At 45.4% G+C, this 20,541-nt stretch overlaps 2 protein-coding genes across 2 annotated transcripts in view; one reads left to right on the top strand and one right to left on the bottom strand.

The window, feature by feature from the left end:
• The window catches only part of Maf (MAF bZIP transcription factor), a 328,033-nt gene extending 317,173 nt beyond the window's left edge, over positions 1–10,860 (top strand). Inside the window, exon 3 of the mRNA XM_063246729.1 lies at positions 1,480–10,860. The gene's annotated coding sequence lies outside the window, so the exon portion shown is untranslated. The remainder of the gene's footprint in view (positions 1–1,479) is intronic.
• The window catches only part of Wwox (WW domain containing oxidoreductase), an 895,605-nt gene continuing 876,780 nt past the window's right edge, over positions 1,717–20,541 (bottom strand). Inside the window, exon 9 of the mRNA XM_003462850.5 lies at positions 1,717–2,683. Coding sequence (XP_003462898.1) covers positions 2,495–2,683 — 189 coding nt within the window. The 3' untranslated portion in view covers positions 1,717–2,494. The remainder of the gene's footprint in view (positions 2,684–20,541) is intronic.

Here is a 20,541-nt window from a genome sequence, read left to right as displayed (position 1 = left end):
CTCACGGTGGCCGAGATTATTTTCATGAACACAGTATTCTTCTTTCCTTCCATCATCGTCTACTAAACCAACTGTGTGAGAGAGAGAGTTCAAGGGAGGGGATCACCACTGTAAAGGAAATGGATAAAATGTGACAGTGTTTCTGTTATAGGGAGAGCGACAAGCCATACAGAGGCTCACGGTGCATCTGGTAGTATTAAGTATTTTGGAATAGAAAAGTAAAAGGTAAAGGGAGGGTGACTGGGATGACATCATGCATGCAATGGCTAGAAATGCCACCTCACATGGAAGTGGTCATGCTTGAACAGTGAGGGAGAAAGCCATGGATGTTCCTGGGAGAGGGGACAGTGATTATGGAGACCTTGTGTTTCAGTAGATGAGAAGAAAATGCTAAGAAATGGGACAATATAGAGGACAAAATTATGAGAGAATTGGTAGGTTCAGGAGAAAAGCTGACCTTTGCTTAGCAAAATAAGAAGCTGTATCAGTCAGCTTTTGCTGTGTAACAAGTACTCCAAAAAATTTTTATTGGCTTAAAGCAGTAAATGTTTATTACATTTTATACTTCTGTGAGTTGACTGGAAGTTTCTTTTCCTCTGGGTTGGCTCAGCTGTGGTGGATCGTATGAGACGGCCTCAGTCACATCTGGTGAGCTCGATGGAAGGTCTGGTGTCATTATGCTTAGGCTCAGGAACCTGGAGGTGTCTGCAGGATTCCATAGGGTAGCAGAAAATGACAAGCCCCAGTGCATCAGCCAAAGCCACTGATGTGGCCAAGGTCAAGGTCAGTGTGCGAGGTGCCCACCGAATATGTGGATACTGAGAGGAGAATCAGGGCGAGCATTTGTGGAAGGAATGCACCTTAAGGACGCCAGAGGTTTGCACGGAAAGGAGGCATTCTGATTCACACTTTAATAGTTCTGGGATAATAAGGACTTTCTCGGGGAGAATGTACCAGAAAGGAGGCTGCAGAGATCAGTGGTGTCTGGTGGCATCATCACAGGAATGGCAGTCCAGGGATTCACGGCGTTGCCTAGCTTGGAGCTGCCCTTCTCAGGACAGGCACTGACATGCATCCTCACTCCCCTTTTCCTGGTTTCCTTGCATTTCTTTGAGCTAATGCATGCTTTCTGTTATGCCAGAGCAGACTCTCTTGTGTCCTTGCTTGTTTAATCTAAACTGACTTTCCAGAATGTTGCATTGGAGAAGTTTGTTGAATGAATCAATGACTGTATGAAGACTTGTTCTATATAATTTAGGGAGCTTTGTAAAAAGGAAGGGATGAAGGGATAAGGGGAGGAGTCTCCAACTGTCCCCATTCCGAGTTACAGAGAAGCTCTCTAACCACTAAATTCTCCAGAATCACAGGGGACCAAGCCACTGAGGACCAAAATGACTCTCTGTGAGTAATGACGAAACATTGTATGGAGTTGCCTTACATGATAGTCATTTTCTTTCTTTTTCTTTCTTTCTCTGACAGAAAATATGATGCTGGCATGCTAATGGTGTGAGACAACCCGGCCACAGACAGCCACAAAGCACAAAAACAAAACCCAAACTCAGAGAAGAAATAAGCACGGTGTTTTCCTGGCGTCTACAAGAAGTGCTTTATTTTGTCCTCTACTTTCTTTTCTTAAAAAAACAAAAACAAAAACAAAAACAAAAAAAAAACCCTGAAATGAACATTGAAAGAAATGATACAAACTTTAGGCGATCATAATTCAGCATGATCTTTTATTCAGCCTAACACGGCAGGAAGGGGAGAAGCCCGCTGCAGAAGCAGGAAGACGGAGAGGGTGTAAAACACAGCCCCGGACCGCTCTTGGAACCCCGTGGGGCCGATGAAGGACCTCTCACATGCTCTGGGGACACGGGCCTCCCTTTCCGGCCCAACGCTCTTTCTAGGGAATGGTTTGGAAAATGTATTTGTTACCACCTCTAAGGAAGTATTTGTCTAGCTTTGGCGAAGGAGTTGGTGACTGATACTGCGGGATCCTTGTGCTGTGCTACCTAACTCTCATTGGTGACATGTGCTGGAACAAAACTCTGGGGTTCCTGCCCAGAAGTTGCCAAGCCCCCTCAGACTTGGTTATGATAACAAAAAAATAATCTCCTGGACAAATCCAACATGGAAGGATGAACACTTGATTTTTCTTCCCTAGGGAGGAGAAAGCCACCTCTGGCTGCAGTGGCGGCTGTGGGACCAGAGGACATCAGGGGATCACAGTGAGAGAAAGCTGCTTGTGCTTCTACAATGAGCGAAAGAACCCAGATATGGACCAAGCTTTTGCTCTCAGACAGCCCACCACCAGCAAGCGGAAGGACCCGTGTCTATCCTAGCCACAGAGAAGCGACACTGTCCCTGTCCCGTGCAATTAATTCTGTTTCCCATCACCACATCTTATCTGTCAAGCACTCTTATTTATGTCCTCTGCTCTTGTGTATCTGCATTGCAGGGATGTGGGATCTGGGTGGCCGACAGGAAGGGTCCCCCACTAGCCAGAGGCGCTGCCCAGCCGGTCCTGCACCAGCCGCTCGCTGAGCTCCCACAGGGCCCGCGCCGTCTCCTGGCTCTGAGCCTGCGCGGAGGGCACACAGCGGTAGCAGTTGTTAAAATACATTCCTCCCAGGCCCTCCAGCTCCGGGGCCGCTGCGCAGTAGACCGTGGTGGCTGCTCCTTGTTGCTGGAAATCAAAGAGGAAAGAGAAGAAGGAAGAAAAATCATTAAGAAAGATGACAGTGGGCATGGGCGAGCTTCCCACCCCCACCCAGAGGCAGCTGGGTGCCAGCGCCAAAGGTACTGGACTCCAGGCAGTGGCTTTCAGAGGTGCTACGGGACTGTCCTGGCAAAATGAGTCCATAAACTCCGCTTGTTATGCTGGTGTGACTGTCTACACCTCTAATGGGCTTGGAAACTAAAAGGACATGGATGCTTACATCATGGGGGACTGGGGAGACGGTATCCTTCCCAGCACGTGAGAGCAGATGCAACCAGCCCCTCGGCTTCCCCATGTGTGATGCAGTCTGACAAGATCTCTCCAGTACCTCTGTGTAAATTAAACCAACCACTCTTGACCATGGCCCATCAGGTAGAAAACCCAGGCGGGGGGTTGCTGCTAGATCTTTCTCTTATTCCTTGTCCACAGTGCTGCTAGGGGAGGCGTTTGCAATGTTGTTAAAATGTGTAAGATTTGCGCACAGAGACACACACCCTTCATAGACACACACACATGCATGCACATGCACACACACATACAGAGCAATGCATCTGGAAAATCTTTGCCAACTGTCTCACATGTCCTGGATTTACAGTGAGACAGGGGCCGAGGGTGCATTCTCCTCCAGGCCACATCAAAATGCAAGGTTCAATGAATGCCATGATCACTTTTGGTTCAACTCTGATGCCACAGTGGGGGCCGAGGCTGGGGAGGCGTGTGCGTGCTGGTGGGCACCGTGTCACCCAGACTGACAGAAGACTACCAGGGACGCTGTGAAGGGGGCAAGAAATCACTTTGCTTTGCAAGCCATAATTAAAAATAATAGGCTGCCGCTCATAGGGAGACACTGTACACAGGGCTCTAATTTAAAACCAATACAGTTTATCTGGCATCTTATGATTATTTATGTGCATCTCAGCCCTTGCTGTACCAACTAATTATCAGCTGATGGAAGTGCAGTTTCAAAGAGCACTGTAAAGACAACTGCAGAGGAGGCCGTCCTTAGGGAAGTGTTCAGGCTGTGTGGTTACAGGGGACCTAGTTTTCTGTCCCCACCCAAGGTGCATTCGAGAATCACTGGGAGCCAGGACCACTCAGAGAACTAGGATCCTGAGATGTGATAATTTTAGGGACGCGCTGGAAAGGAGACTTGGGGTTTTGTTTTGGCTTCGGTGTCTATGATCACAGTTGGAAACAAAACAATCAAACATGTCCCAGTGACCCGATCATGGAAAGGGGGCGGAGCTTGAGTGAGACAGAGACTCAAGCCCTGATAACACTGGTTGGCCACCATTGCACAAGTCCCACCAGCCCAGAAGTTTAACGACTGACATGACTTGCACCTCACTAAATAATCCCTGGTGTGGTACCTCCCCTTCCTTGCCTGCCCACCTCTCATGGCCAGGGAATGTCTTGGATGCAGAGGTTCTTTCCCAAGTGATTTGTGAGCTGAAGTCTAATGGAAACGAGGAGATGTTATCCAAATTTGCTTTCACTGAATTATTATTCCTCATAACCCTTAGCTTAGCACCTGGCGCATTGATCTGCAGACTCTTCTTTCTCGGTTTATCTGACTCCTGTGACTCCCACGCAGGGAATATGGAAGCAAAAGTGCCTCTACAGACGAAGGGGAGCCCCAAGACGCTTATCTGGCTAACTCAAGCCAAAACACCATTGGCTTCAGTTCTTAGGATTCAAGCGGAGACACTGCTTTGTATGAATTTTAGGATAGGTGTCTTGGGTTTACATTTTACTTTGCAGCTGCCGAGTCTACCAGAGAGTGGTTGGATGACCTACTGTCCACCCCCAGACGCTGAGAGAATCCAGTGAGCTCATGCCAAGTCCCACCCGCCCCCCCTGGAGTGGTTATAACATCACCTTCATTCATCAGGGTGGACCTGCCTTTCTCAGGACCTGCCCATCCTGAGACAAGTCCAAGGGAAGGGAAAAAAATAAATAAATACAGACTTAAGAAAGCAAAAAGCCAAATTCTTCCAAGCCCAGTGTAGCATTTTGCCACTACAACCTTCTAAAACAATATCAAATTTCACTGTAGCATTACTGAAATAGTATTTTTACAGAGAAATTCTACGGTGGCATCGATTCAGAATCGTGCGGATAGGGGAGCAGGGGCCTTGCGTTGCACTGACTCTGTAGTTTGCAAACAGCTGGCTTCGTTTCCTGAGAACCCACATTTGGCTCCCACGCTGAAAACCATACATTTAAGAAAAGCCCATTTTTTTGTCTTTTTTTTTCCAATCAATACCTATTTTTGATTCTTTTGCCACTGGCTTTGGTGCACAACCCAAGTGCCATCACCACGGTCCTGGCTTTTATAGAACACAGTGCAGGGGAGGCTCCTAAAGCCACTTTCTCCACTCCCAGGATCAAGTGTGCACACTGTCTTCCTCCCACGCTGAGCCATGAAGTAGCCATGACGTTTCATTGGTCCCATGCTCCCCCCCTTGTCTTCTTGGGGAATTCTCTTCCCAGCTGTCCCAGTGGCAACCTCTGAGTGACATGTTTACAGGATCAGATGTGACAACAGTTTAGTAGCAAGTTCTTATTTTGGGTTCATCAGCTTTTTCGGTCTGCACACCAGCATCAGAATGAGACCAAGTCATTTTCGGGAAACCTCATTAGTAAACAAACCGGTTCTGCTGATACAAGATGAAACATTTTTAAATGGATAAAAAAAAATTTTAAGCACACTTTAATCACCACCAAATGACTTTCATGCCACTTTTTGGGGGCGTCGGTACATGATTCAGAAAAGATGAAAGAGCCACACAAAGGAAATAATGTTAACAACTCCGATGTACGATATCTGAGCTGTGACTTGCTAGTTGCCACTACTGCTTACTGATCTACTGTGACAATATAATAACACCTTGACATCTGAATGCTGGCTGGAGCTATGGGTTCCCCTAAACGATTTTTTGAGAACGATTTATCAGTAAGTTGCATGCTAATCATGGAAGAGCACAGAAGCAGCATCTCCATCCCTCAGTAACGGCAGTGAGGCAGGGTGTGGACGGCTCAGGACTGAAAATTTCTGGGAAGCTCAGAGGAATCTTTAATCATCTCGAATGCCATTTCCTATCTAGCCCAACATTTGTGAGCTTCCAGCAAAGAACTGTGCCATCAATCTTTATAGTGTATGTAAAATTACCCAGGATTCTTGTTTGGGATTAAGCTAAGAGCATCTCAGTGATAGGGGTTCATCATTCTCTTTCAGAAATCATTTGTCAGATCTGAGCACAATCTTTAACTATAGAAAGGTGGGATTTAGGAGGCAGTTGCTGTGTGTTTGTGTTGCAGGCCCTGAGATCTAAATTATCCATCCTTCTGAAACCCTTTGTTGGGATGAAAACGTTAAGTAGCCGCTTTTCATCAACGTTTATTTGATAACTGCTGGCCATCAATTTGTAGCTGTCAGCATAGAATACAAATGAATATTGACTCCTTTAAAGGAAGGAGTGCAGAGGTTTCTGATAAACAATACATGGCAAAGAGAAAAATCCCGCATATCGATATCTGTAAAGCATTAGTTAGTACTCTGACACAATACATTCTAATAAGAACATATGTCACAGGATTAATGTATAGTTTTCAGGTTTCTCTAACATGCATGCTTCTTTGCAAGAGAGAATAGATTCCCATCTTCACGTAGCTGTAACTATGCGATGCACTTACGAACAGACACAACACCGTGGCATAGCTCTATATTCAATGATTGTGGGAGCTGTAGACATCCTAAGACTGCTTTGTTCCAGACATCGATATCAGAACACTGCGCAGCAGATACTGAAACAATCAATCTCTGCAAGAAGTACAGTCACGAAAGGAAACATGTTGTTCCAGCTCAGCCAGAGGATCCCAGACAGGGAAGGAGGGCCACCCTTTCAGAGTGGGGAGTGGCTACAGAGCTGAATTTCCAGGGCAAAGAGGTGGCCCCAAGTGAGCGGGTTGGATGACAAAAGGAAAGACAGGTGTCTCTCCAAACCCTTCTAGCCTTTATTGCTGCTGTCTAGGGTCTGTGAGGTAAAGCAAACCCTTCCCAAATGCACACCTGGACGCCTTCTATATCCCATCAGATCACAGAGTCCTGCAGTTTGTACAACACTGAGGCTCACATGCCTCTATGACTGGAGGGGTGACAACCCATGGGCACCCGTTTCCTCCTCTGTTGCATGTATCACATAATTAAACTGCAAACAGTGCTAATCAGCAAACCGGCCAACTGCCCCCAAATCTTGAGAGGCAGCCGAATAGCACAGAGAGCCCATGGAAGGACTCCATCCTCCCAACTGTTCAGTTTTCCAGTAGAGTTTAAGCCAGTGGGGACTTTTCAAACAATTGGAGAGACCAATACTTATTGAGAAGTTACCATTTGCCAGACACCTGCAGAAAGCTTCATAACCATTGCACTTTAACCCTTATGCTGCTCCATTAGACTGGAACCATTGGCATCCTCACGTACAGAGAGCTCCACTTCGTATCAGGGATGAAAAACAAACGCATTCCCGCATGCAGAAAAGCCCACTTAGTACCAGAGATCAGAAGCAACTTGTCTGCAGACACATGGATAATCACGTAGATGGTCCACTTATGGTTTCTTCTTCCTTGTCTTCCACCTGCTCAAACATCTTTATGCTGTTTTGTTTTCTTCCCCCCCTGGCTACATCTCACCATAGAGTGACACCCTGACGTGGCATGCAATTCAATGTGTGGGCTCTTGGGTGCTCACCTGAGAAATGTTCAAAGGAGATTTTCCATTGTTGATTTAGTGAGGGAGCTAAATTGAAATCATATCCATTTGGATTAACAAAAATGAAGGCTCAGCACTCCCTCGGATGATTCGTCAGCAAATGACCCTTAATAAAAATGTCACCTGATCCAGAATGCCACCTCTAGGCACCAGGTTTGCAGAGTTAAGGAATCTACTCTTTGGCAAAAGTCTTTTTCAAAGTATGGACATAAAACCAATGCCATCTCCATTTTAATAAATCCCGGGCTGAGTGTGGCCTTTTGTCGGTGTGTGCTCTGACATGCTTCTTTGGTTTGTGAGGAAAAAGAACCAACTTCTTCCCTCACCTCCCAAAAGACCTCAGAAAATTGAATTCTACAAATTCCTAACAGTTGATTCCTCCAAAGGCCTTGAACAATACACACTTAGATACATGCAAATACTTCGTGTACATATTGAAATATAACTGTCTTCCCAAGCCCCTGAGAGTTTTTGCTAACTCCCAGGATGCTTCTAACTAACACTTGTCACAGAGGGGGAATGTGCAAGTTTTCTCACCTGGAAAGATCAGAAGAGCAAACATTTGTTTTTAGGCTTTAAAAGCATTGAGTGTGTTCTGTAGAGGACATCCAGGTGACACTGATTATCTTTGCCCTGCGGAGGGGGCACATCTACTCTAACACAGGGGGCTTGACAACATGTCCTGGGATTTACCTACTGCCACAAGAAAACCTGGATCACAAATGTTGCAAGCATCAGGTCCCTTTTACCGTGACTCCCACACAGGTGCATGGGCCATTCCCCATCCCACACTGAGGGTACAGTCCATGGGAAGCTTTGATGGTAGTTGACTGAGGGACACCCATGCTATGAACTACACCAGCCTATCAGCATAAATGCAGTTTGTTCAAGCAAGACCACAACCAATTTTCAAAAACCGCCTTGATAGAAATGAAAGAGGAAAAAGAATGTCAGTTTTCAAATGCCTTATACTCAGGGAGATTCTCCAAGCCAACCTGGGGCGTTCCCTGTCTGGAGTGCAAGCATCCCTAATAAGTCATCCCCAAGTCCGAGTCAGGTTCAAAAGACACGCTTTACTAGCAAGAGGAAGGAGGAGTTTTAAGAGGCTGCTCTGAAGAGAGAGAGGAATGAGTTGCAAAGTCTGCAGGAGAGCCGCTCCTCCTCCTCAGAAACACTGCAGGAAAATCCCCCTCAGACCAGAGAGTTCCAGATGGAAGTAGGAGAGAATTTTTAGGAGGCAGAAGACTATAATTTTCTTCGTTAGCTGTAGAATGGAGGGAAGAATAAGCAGCCAGTCTTAGCCATCCAAAGGAGTCCAAAGCCATGTTTGTTCTGGGAAGACCAGGCAAGGAGGACTTGAACAGAGGGTACCGAAAGAAATGAGGAACAGAATGATCTCGGTCAGCACTCAGGGCTCTGCCATCAAGACAATTAACCATTCTAGATTCTTCCTTGAAGGAAATGAACCCCTTTCATGCCTTCTTCATGTTCCAAAATTCTCACTGCAAATGTCCTGAGGGTTCCATGACATAGTTATGTCTGGTTTTAAAAGAATAGAGGCATAATACACACAAGTGTTTCATGTGTGGTGACGGGGCAGGGAGTCTTCCTAATAAGGGAAGGAAAGAGGAAATGCTTAACGATGGCCCATGTGGCTCACTTTAAGGATGCTCCCTTCTCTTCCCCTTAGACCCGCCTAAGTGTTGTGGAACTGACCAGACTTGAGGGAATCTCATTAGAAATCATGGAAAATGTTGTTTACACTGTTCTCACATCCACGAAAAAATGGTCCAGGCACACACTGTTGATGCTGCCTGGAATACCCACATTGCTCAAAGCAGCTTCTTTTTGAATGGAGAGTTCTCTTGCTGGGAAGGAAAATTGAACTGGGGCATCCATTCCTCCATGAGTTCAGTTGAAATGGCCAAGCAGAAGAGCCATAGACATTTGCCACTGAAATAAGCATCATTCTTCCACTTGGGACAAACCTGATGGCCTGTCAGTGGGCCACCTCAACGCCAGTGTTGAAGGACTGACTGTTCATAAGATATATAGAGAAAGATATTTAGCTCATGTTAATTTGAAACATTTGACATTTTTGCTCTATTTCTTTACCCTCCTATAGCTAGCTCTGTATACTGTATATAAGTGTATGCTCTGTATTCACCATGTATACTTAAATAAAACTTTGAAATCTTCACCAGGCAGAATTAATGGGCTCAGATCTGATATAATGTTGCAGAGAATATCTCCGAGGACAGGTGGAACCTTTTTCTTCTTTCCTTATGCACAGAATGACTCCACCACCTCTGGCTGCCATATTTGCTCTTGAAGGACACAGAGACAGGACTGTTGCGTGAGCAAGGAGGATTTCAGGGCACACACCAGCAAGCTGTTCATCTGGATTTTAAGGCTGACAGGTCCTTTACACCCACATCACATATATGTTCTACTATAGTACTAAAAAGATATTGGGTGTGGAAGGAAATAGCAGGCCCTGTGATGGGGCCACGGCACGGGAAGAAATGAAATCTTAACTCTGTCTTCCCCATGATGAATTAAGAAGAAGTACTTTGCAATAATTCAGATCTCCCTGGCAGGGCACAGGGTCCAGCCTCACCATGTCAAGTTGGGCAGGTCTTGGTTGAGTATGTGCCTCTTCTCAGAGAGCTCACGGGAACAGATCATTTCTCAGGCTCAAAGACGCAGGCCTTGTTAATATTTCATTTAGAACATACTGTGGAGAGTGTCTCATTTATATTACTTCCATAATTAATGGTGATAGCTTAGGCATTGCCTTTTCACGGAGAGATCTCTTCACAGTGGTCGATGGGTAATGAGACACAATAGATATTTCATTCACCAGCAGCTTGTTGCTAGTTAGTAGGAAATGATTGTGTGTGTTGTTACTTTAATTGCCAGGGTAAATAATTCTGCCTAGGTGTTAGCGAGCATTTTAAAGCACTTGATGCAAATAGACTAGAAATAAAACAAACAAAAAATATTACCTTGATTATGCAACACCTTAGCCTAGTAAGTTATAAAGGTATGTCTTTTTTTTTAAAAAAAATGTATTCTATCATGCAAATATTATGTCAATATGCATGTAATCACGACTCATCTACTGTATTTTAGGAAATACAATTAGGCCACTTTCTCTTTTTCTATGTAGACTGTAAATAACTGTAGATCTTTCTCTTGTTTCCCTATGTAAATATATGTAAATATTAATAATCTGTGCATGCTGATATTCTAGGCAATTTCAGGTACTTTTGTAATCTGAAGGCATGTACTTGGACTGGTTTGTTAAAGGGGGGGGGCTCTCTGAAACTCTTTAAAGCTAAATAGAAATTAAAGATTTGTTCCTAGATCATTGTGGATTCTTTTGTTTGTCTTTTCTTCCCCAAATGGACCCTGGCTACACCACCTTCTCACAGGGAAAGGGTGCTAAGCTCTACTGCACCCAAGAACAGTAGTGGAGCTCTTTGGTTTGGGTTTTTCCTTGGATTTTATAAACAAAAACTTTAATGGAGTTTCCAGAAAATGAGGTTTCTTGGGGTTTTTCTAGCAATAGATTCTTATGCAAAAATAATTCCTGTTTCCTTCCAATGTGCCAAACTCAGTGCAAAAAAAAAAAAATATTCTATGAAAAAGTTCTATCAGTCCCATTTCAAGGAGGTAGAAACTGAGTCATATCAAGACTAGGTACCCTTCTAAAGTAACAACATTATCAAATTCCTCCAAACCTCTGGTTCTTTCCTGCATACAAAAAAGGATCAATGAATCTCTGCCATGGGCTAATGATTAAATAATTTAAGCATTGTATGCATTCTAGTTTCCACTGCAACTACTCAACTCTGCTATAACTGTTGCAAAAGAGGTCAGGATCAACATGCACACAAATGATCATGGCTGTGTCTCAATAAAGCTTTATTTACGAAAAGACATTGGGCCAGATTGGTGTACAGGCCATAGTTTGCCAATCTCCAACTCATATATAATCAGAACTCGGTTCTCTTCAACAGTTCATTAGCATGTCTCCTTTTGAGAATGAGTGTGTACTCAGGTGCATGTGTATGTGCGCATGCACGTGTGTGTGTGTGTGTGTGTGTGTGTGTGTGTGGTTGTGAAGGACTGCAGAAATGTTTCCATCAACAGAAGATGCTCTACCTTGTTCCTGCAAGCACCAGTCCTCTTTGTAGAAAACAGGAAATAATAGGAAGATGAGCAACAATGATGAAATCTTCTGAGCTTATAAATCAAGGTGTCTCTCCCAGACAAATTACCTTGTCAGGTTTCAATGTGGCTGTCTTTTGTTTTCATGAATGGGGATGGGAGAAAACAGTAAGAAAAACAGAAGTTAATAAGAAAGAGAAGAAAGAAAGGAGAGAAGGAAGGAAGGAAGGAAGGAAAGAAGAAAGAAAGAAAGAAAGAAAGAAAGAAAGAAAGAAAGAAAGAAAGAAAAAGAAACCCAATGACTCTTACTCTTCAATGAGAGGAAGGCCGTTACCTCTGGTATCTATGGAAACCAAGCAGTGCACACAATTTTTAATGGCTGGAAAACAGTGTTTGTGTTTGAAGATGTTTTGCCCAAGTATGATGCTCCAGTATAAATGCATTAATTGACAGTTTCCTTCGGGACTTTCTTATTGAAGTTTCCAAACTTAATTTGATGGCAAAAGGAACTCTCTAGGGCCCTTGAAGAATGCTGCAAAGTTAGGTCTTTAGAAAACAGAGCCAACTTGAGCATCGTGTATAAATCTGAACTGATTCCTCTGCAGAGCAAGCGCAAAAGCCAGCCTCACTCCGTGCAGTCCCCTATTAACAAAGCCTCTGCGCTCACCGTGGGAAGGGAGGGGCCCCTCCTAACCTTTACTGAGCAAGAATCCATACTTTCTCCCCAAGCCAGGAGCCAAGTGGAAGAGGAGGGGAGACCTGAGTGTCTGGTAGAGTGGAAGGCAGGGAAAGAGCCCAGGAGCCACAATCTTGCCTTTGTTACCAATAGCTCAATGACAAACCACTGGGCCTCAGTCTCATCACCTACAAAGTAGGCAGAGTAACTTTCCCTTCACGGGGTTCTTGAAAGGTTTAGTGATAACGTTTGGTCATTTTCTAGGTGTACAACAAAAACCAGTTCAAAGATAGCTACAGTTCTGGGTTAGGGTTAAAGAAGGAAGCACCACAGATCAAAGAGGCTTGTCTTTCTTTCATTCAAGAGACTTAAAGCAGAAGGGATTTCTGCCTTATTGGCTAGAAATTCAAGTGGCAGTCACCTTTCTCTCTCAGCCCATTCACCTTTTCTGGGTACCACTGTGTTGGCTGTGAATCTGGCTGCAGCACATCAGCACCAAGTTCACATCCATATCTGGAGATACCAGCATTACAACACCTGCTGTGATCCTTTGTGAAGCTGCTGTCACATTCCAGTTCTCTCTGCCCTCGGGGGCCCTTTATTTTCCTCTCCATTTCCAAACAGATCTGTGCTATGATGGCTGGGAAAAGCATGCACACACAGTATTATCGATGCATGAGCTAGTATGTTTTGCAAAAAGTGCACTGACAAAATCTGGATGGGGTGGAAGTGGACCAGCTGCAATATTTTTTTTTCAAAATTTTTATATGAAAAACTTTTAAATAAAAACTGGGGGAATATATGTATCCCCATACCTGTGGAGCATTACTTCTGTTTTACAGATGCAACGTCTGGGGTGGAGCAGTGGTACTGGCTGGAGTAACATCCTCCACTTGGTAGATGGTGACGTCCTTCATCCAGGCTTATGTGGTTCCGGCATCCTCCCATAGTGGATCCACAGTGCATCTCTGCTTTGCCTTGTAGGGGTCTTTAATGCTCTTTCTCTTAGTCTACCATTGAATTTTGCCTCAAAACATGAAAACTAGTTTCCCCATATGATCTCTAGGCCGTAGGTAGCACTTGAGGTCCCTGGTGCAGAACCCGGAAACTGGCACCTAGCAGATCAGCATGACCCATGTACAAAGCAGTGTGTCATCAAAGTCGCATCCAGTCAGTTTGTGCCTGTTTCATTTGGCATTTGGCTTTCAATTCTGAGATGCTGATGCCCACAAGCACATTGACAATGTCTGTGATTTGGACCCAGGTTTCCCGCCCATGGTGAGGTGGGCAGGCTGCATGGGGACAGGAGAGAGGAAAGGGTTAATCAGCCAAGGGCATCAGAAGGGAACAGATGCAAGGGGCCGGGGCTGCTGGAGACTGTACCACACTGGAGCAGGAGGTGGTGGGTGGGAATCCTCCAGCCTGGTCTATTATCTCATTGATGCTCCTGTCTCACTGTGAGCGACTCCAAGTTTTACAGGGTAAAAGATCATGGAGGGGCCACCTGGGAGTCCGTGCCACCACCGTGTTCCTCTGAAACCTGCCTCTGGGAAAGAGGTCTCTTCCTGGTTGACCGGCCTCTCTGCTTTCCCCTGGGGCACCAGGAGAGCTGGAGCCTGCACAGCCACCTCGGGCCCTCCTGATTACCCGCCCAGGAACAGTCTCATCACAGCAGTCACACGGCAGACCTTAGCCAGCTCTGAATCCCCCTTCCAAACACATCCTGAGTTCACATCTTGTCCAGGGACAACGGAGACTTGATGGTGGCCTTAGCCAGGGCCTGAGGACCTATCATTACTTCCGATTAAGGTAAAGAGGGTGACAGAGACAAAAGTTGGTAAAGAAAGCCAGGGCAGAACTGAGATCCAAACCATGCTCATCTCAGTTCAGAGGCTACGTGCCTGCCACAGTGAATGTCCTCTGGCTCCACACTCTGTGCACTGCATTGCACTCTGGAGCCAGGCATGAGCTTGAACAACTAGCCCCATCAGATGTGTGAAGGGGTCACCTGTCCCCTGCCTGGCACACTGAGCCCTCCTGCAGCTATCTGCTCCAGTGAGCCGCGGGAAACTTCCTCCTCCTTGCTGAGCTCCACTGCTAGTTCCTCATTTCTCTGCCTTTCAGTCTGGTGTCATCAGGTTCTGGGGAACATCATTTTTGCCTGCATGTGGTTTGAGACACATGACAGCACTCTCCTTGTAGCGGTCCTCTTCTGCAAAGCTGCTTCTTATGCAAGGGAGGCTGGCAGGCTGGCCAGGCTGGCCAGGCTGGCATGAAGGGTTTGGCAGGTGTGGATCACCTGGTGCACCCTCTGGGGTGGTGTTATGCTGAGCCAACTTGAGCTGGAGCTGTCCTGCTCTCACAGTTAAGAAAAATGCTGAACTCATTATTACGGTGTACACCAAAAAAGTCCTACTCTGCCCCACCCCAGCTGCTACACCTGATAGGATTCATCGTCCCACAAATGCCGAGCTTGTAAAAAGGAAGGCACACAAATACACCTTGATACGAAGCCAGGTGCCAGTGAGGATGCAAGCCAGGAATGGTTTGCACACTGTCAGGGTGGTTGAAAATCTGTCCACTACTGACTGTGCCCTTTACAAGTCCTACAGGGGTCCCAGATGCCTTCTGTGCCAGTTTCCAGGTGCCCAGGAGTGGATTTTTTTTCTCTCTGAATTCTTGCAAGAGCCCTTTGGAGGTATTATCATTCCGTTTTATTGACAGAGGAACGGGGCTCAGGCAAGTAGGGCTAGTTCATAACAAATAAGTCTCATTCATTGCGTTCTAGTTAGGTGCTACCCGTCTGATGTCTGTCAAAGGATTTGTGTGCCTTTAATGTTTCCTGTAAGGCTTCACTGCAGGGATGCTAGACCCTTTTTGAGGAATTGTGTAGCAATCATCCCCAAAGAAAGGCAGGGCTCTGGAGGAAGCCAAAGTGGTGGAGCCCTTTGTCAGGTCAAAGAGCTAGTCAGTGAATCAAAGAATCCAGCCTCTTGGCTTCCGAGTTAGCATCAGAAATAGGAACATGTCCATAACTGCAGCTGCAGCTGAAGCATCTTGCACCTACAGATGCAGGCTCCAAGCCATCATCACAGCCAACCTTTCAGTCACAGAAGCAGTGAACACTTTTGATGGTCTCAGCTTTGCACTGTTTTATAGGCATTATCTTATTTATGAGATTTCTATCTAACAGACTTGGAATCAAAGGTCCAGAAAGGTTAAGCAACTTGACCAAGATTGCACAGCCACCAAGTAGTGGTGATGGAATTTGAATGTGGGTCATCCATGTTCTTGACCCCTTTGCTACACTGCATCTTGGCTCCCTAAGTCAGGCCCACATGATCATGCCTGTCATATATTCAATGGTGGTAGATATCTCCAATTAGGCTGCTTTGGGGACACTTTTTACTTTGGGTGTGGTGCTAATTTTGCTCATGTCAATCTGAGAAGGTGATTCCATGTGTTTGTTATCCTAAGCCAGTACATTGGCTACCCAAAACCAGGGGACAGGGGATGGAGAAATTTCAATAGAGAAAGAAAAAAAGGAAGAGGAGGATTTTTTTCTTTCTTCTCTTATTTACTATTTTCTAAAGCTTCTCTTGTTGCCTAGATTTTAGTAAAAGACCAATAGATCTAATTTGTTCTAAGGGTAGATCTATAACTGTTCCAGATTTCAGCTGGGCTTCATCCTCAGGTTGAGAAATTAGCTTCCTGCTGATTGAAAAGCCAGAGCTTCATTTTCAAGACCACAGAATCTTTGGGGCCTATCATCATAGTGAGATGCACCCCAATCTTTGCCTTCAGTGCCCATGTTTTTGCCACAATGATCAGGAAGTATCAGGGAGAGAAAAATAGATTGTCATGCTATGTGTTTTGTCTGGTGTTACAGAATTACCTCTCTAAGATAATCCCAAAGTCCAGATTAGCATCCTATCTGTGAGGGTGAGGCAGAATATGATAAGAAAGTTTGATAATTAAAAAGTGCCTTTCATACATTGTTTTGCTTTTTGTTTAAATGATTCATGTGTGACAAGCAGGGTAGGTGGCAGTGGTGTTTTGGTAAATGTTTACCAGTGAGCTCATGAGGACAGGTGAAGCCTTGGTTGGAGCACCTGCCAATTCCCACAGTGTAAATATTCTCACCGTGACCAACTTTGGGGAATCAGAATGCAGAGCTGGGAGAGGAGATACATACCCAGCTCTGGGGAACACGGGTGCTCCACCTGAGCACTTCACTGGTGAGGACCTTTGAAATACAGCAATGGGAAAGAAAAAGAACAAGAGATGTGACAAAAAAGGCCAGGGCATCAGAGTCATAAAGCCACCGGGCAAGTCAGCACTGTTGGGAAGTGGAGACCTAAACCCAGTTTAGTGATACACGCTTGTGAATTTCGGTATTTTTAAACTCAATCCCATTATCTTAAAATGAGATACCATTCAGGTATCTTTTTCAATCCAAGATAACCATAGTTTCCATCATGTATTGAATAGTAATGGCTCACTGTCAAAGCTTTGCTGCATGGTTTCATCAAATACTATGACAACCCTGCAGGATGGATAATAAGCCCATTCTGAAATGGGGAGACTGATGTTCAAGGAGTCTCTTAAGATAACACAGAGCTCTTGGAATGTATTCCCAGGATTCAAATCCCAACTCTGCCTGCCTCCAGACCTCATGATTTCTCCAATTTCCCAGAGGACTGTGCTCTCTGACCTCAGCATCTATGAGATCAGAATAAATTTATCTACCCCCAGAAAGTCTCTCACTGAGGAAGTGGAACCCAGGCAGGGGGGTGTCAGGGAGAATACAGAGGAGTTCTCCAGGCCATCTGCGAAGCCCTGGAATTGTGAATCACTTTTCAGGGGATAATGGAAGGCTCTGAATGTATTCCTTTGCCCGACATCACAGATCCACTAAACAGAGATAACTATCTGCAATCCAGAAGTTTCCAAGACACAAAACACATGTCTGAGCTGCGGGTCCCCTGGTGTGTGTGTTCCCCAATCGGCTAAACTGCAGAGAAGAACACGGTGCTCATTCATACCGCACTTCTGTGATGTCATTGCAGGAGCCAAGACTCTAATTTGCTTCTGATTTCAGGACTTCCTCAAATGAAGATGCAAACAAGTCGTTACTCACGAAATCCCATGAGAAGATCCTGCCCTGCACCTTAGTGATGTTACTGACTCCACTGTCCAGAGGAGGATTTTCAACAGACTTGTCTTTACCACCCAGGTCAACCCCGTCTTTCCCATATGGAAGGAACAGCACTTTCAAATAAGAAATAGAAACCACTGGTGCAAGAAAGAAAGTTAGTAAACTTTTGTTTCTCTTCATGGCTGAAATCCCTCACGTATTTGAATGTAGAATTTTAGACTCATTCAGTTATTGACTTTACTCTAGATTCCATGCATGGACACCTGAATTGTTTCTCCCAAATCCTCCTCTCATCACACAAGACCCTCACCCTCTCGGGACTAGCCTCTTTGCAGGGACCAGGCTCCTTGTCTAGACCATCTGGTCTTTCTAGATTCCCTCCTGCGCTGCACACACTTACCTGAGCAGGCTATAAAGTTACAGCAGTAGGGTTTCAGAGTGCCAAAGTGGCACTGTGGTGGATGGAGGGATGCGCCACTGGCATCCTCTATCCTGGACCAGGAGGGGCTTGCTAAAGCCAGAATCTGTCGTCAAGAACATCCCTCTGCCGGCTGAGCAGCTTTACCCAAGTTACACCTCCTGCAGGAGGAAGTCCCTGCAGGAGGAAGAACTCTCTGGTCTCCTGGCCCCAGTCAAAACATGTCTGATGGGCCACTCCAGCTTCCCGGTCCCCTTGGGATTGGTTAAAGCCTCTGCTGTTCCTATATCACATCTCAGTTCTTCCGTCTTCCTATCTGTGTTGTCTTGCAGGTGAGCAATACCCTACATCCTCCTGAATGCCAATCCTAGTTGCAGAATCTGCTTCCTGAAGTACTCAACCTACAGCAAACAGTAGCTAGGTGGCTTTAAGACATACACATAAGCTCTCTGAGCCTCTGTCTCTTCTTGTGTGACTGGGAGATAAGAATATATATATATATATATATATATATATATATATATATATATTAATCATTCTGATGGCAGAATCAGACCATGTATATAATGTCCTCATGTCCTAATATGCAGCTGGCACCTGATCCACACTCAACAGGTGGTAGTCATGGCAGTGACATCCACCATCTGCCTGTACAATCCTTTCTCATTCTTTTAGTTGGGAAATACAGCCTGGGGCAAAAATGACTCACAGTGGAGTTGCACTTACACAATACTTAGTTTGCAGCAGACACTGGGCTAAGTGTGCACATACACACTATTCTTGTCTCTACACAAACTCCTGCACACAAATGCACACACGAGCTCATGTGTGTGCATAGTCATATCAACAATGTTTTGAAATTTTTTTTTCTTCTATTGTTGCCAGTTTATAGAAAACCGAGGTACAGAACCACTTGCCATGTCTACACAAGTCCTAGGTGGCACAGCTGTGACCCTAGCTCACAACCCATTACTCCAAACTCCGTATGGTCCAGAAGGCATACAGTCAAAGGATGTTTCCATGGGTTCTTAGGACCTTTTGCTGATCCTGGAATTTACTTCCTATGGGTTTGGCTCTGGCCTCCCAGCTACCTTGGAGGGAGGGGCAAGTAGACTCTGGGGTGCACAGGTGTAGTGTAGATGGTGTAGTCAAGGACGTCTGCACCATGTGGGTGTCTCCTCTTATCCCTGAAAGATCTGAGATACTGATGCACTGCATCCTCCACCAAGCAGAGAGCACCACACAGCAGCCTGCTATTAGGTAAGTGTAAATGGATCACTATTATTGATCCACAAATGATACTGGAAGCCATGATCCTGTCTACCTACTGGTCCAACCTCTCTCTGTAGTTTACCCCTCTAAGAGAAGCTGGCCTTTGCAATCTTTTGGGTATCCTAATTTGTCTTAACCCTAGGGATTTTTTTCCTCTCTCTTTTCCAAACTGATGATTGAAGGCCACCTGGCTAGCTAGGAGGCTTGTGACAAGTGGGCGGGGACTGTTTGCAATATTTTAGAAAGTGTAATAAAAAGTATACTTTATTCACAGAAAAGCCACGTGGACTCCTATTTCCTAAGTCTATTTTGTTGGGTAAATGGTGCTTCTTGTAGCTTGAAGCCCCCTGCAGTAGAGAACAGAGCAAGTCGCTGGGAAGACGAAGTTCAGGAGCAGAGCCAGGGTTTTTTTGCACTGAGCCTCTTCCTAACTGAAGTTTCAGCAGAAAGAACATAAGAACATAAGAACATAGAAAGAACATAGAAAGAACATAGAAAGAACATAAGAACAAAAGCAGAAAGAACATAAGAACAAAAGCATCATAGGGTCAAGGCCCCAGGCTCAGGGCTGAGGGTTCCCATGGATACAGCTGTGCACCCTTCCCCCAGCCCTCTGAAGTTCTTTCCTTATCTCATTGAGAGCCCTAAGGGTAAGCAACCATAGGCAGCAGGAATAGACCTGAGAGGTGAAACTTGGTCTCACTGATTCCAGAGCTTCTGCTCTATGCTCTGCACTGTACAGTTCCAGCAGAAAGTTCTAGAAAGAATACAAGGTAGCAGGAATGGGACACCTGTGCATTGACTGGCATTGCGGCCTGAGACCACTGGACACTGGCAACTCCCAGCTCATCCACAGCCAAGGAGACAACTCCTCTCCACTTTGTGAGCCAAGTAGTCTCAGGTAGGTGCGGTGGTCAAGTTGTTAAAGCTGACCCTCCCTTCAGTCACTTTCTCTCCAGTCCCTGAGGCCATAGTGGCCAATCCGTATGCTCAATCCTGCAGCCCCATGTGGAAACTTGAGCTCAGAGAGGTTAAGCAAGTTTGCTAAGGCCACAAAGCCAGGAAATGTCAGAGTCAGGGTTCAAACTTGAAAAGGGACGCTGCGCTCCAGAGTTCACACTCTTTTTATTTGACTGCTTCACTTGTACTGAGAAAAAGAAGGGGGTGGGACTCCTATTGGAAATAAAAAATGAGAGGGGGGAAAACCCACAAGTGACAAGAAGGCTATCTCTGTAAGCACCCAGCCTCATTGGTCCGCACCCTAAACACTGGTTGGGGTGTTTCCGGATATCTTGTCACCTCAAGAGAAACCTGTTCACACAGAAGCCTGCACCAGCAGAGACTTTACTGGGCC

Source organism: Cavia porcellus, unplaced genomic scaffold (genome assembly GCF_034190915.1).
Source record: "Cavia porcellus strain 051 isolate PalLab524CR breed Dunkin Hartley unplaced genomic scaffold, mCavPor4.1 scaffold_4, whole genome shotgun sequence".
In the NCBI taxonomy this organism is placed as follows: domain Eukaryota; kingdom Metazoa; phylum Chordata; class Mammalia; order Rodentia; family Caviidae; genus Cavia; species Cavia porcellus.
The sequence above is the reverse complement of the archived record's forward strand: the minus strand, read 5'-3'. Positions and strand labels throughout refer to the sequence as shown.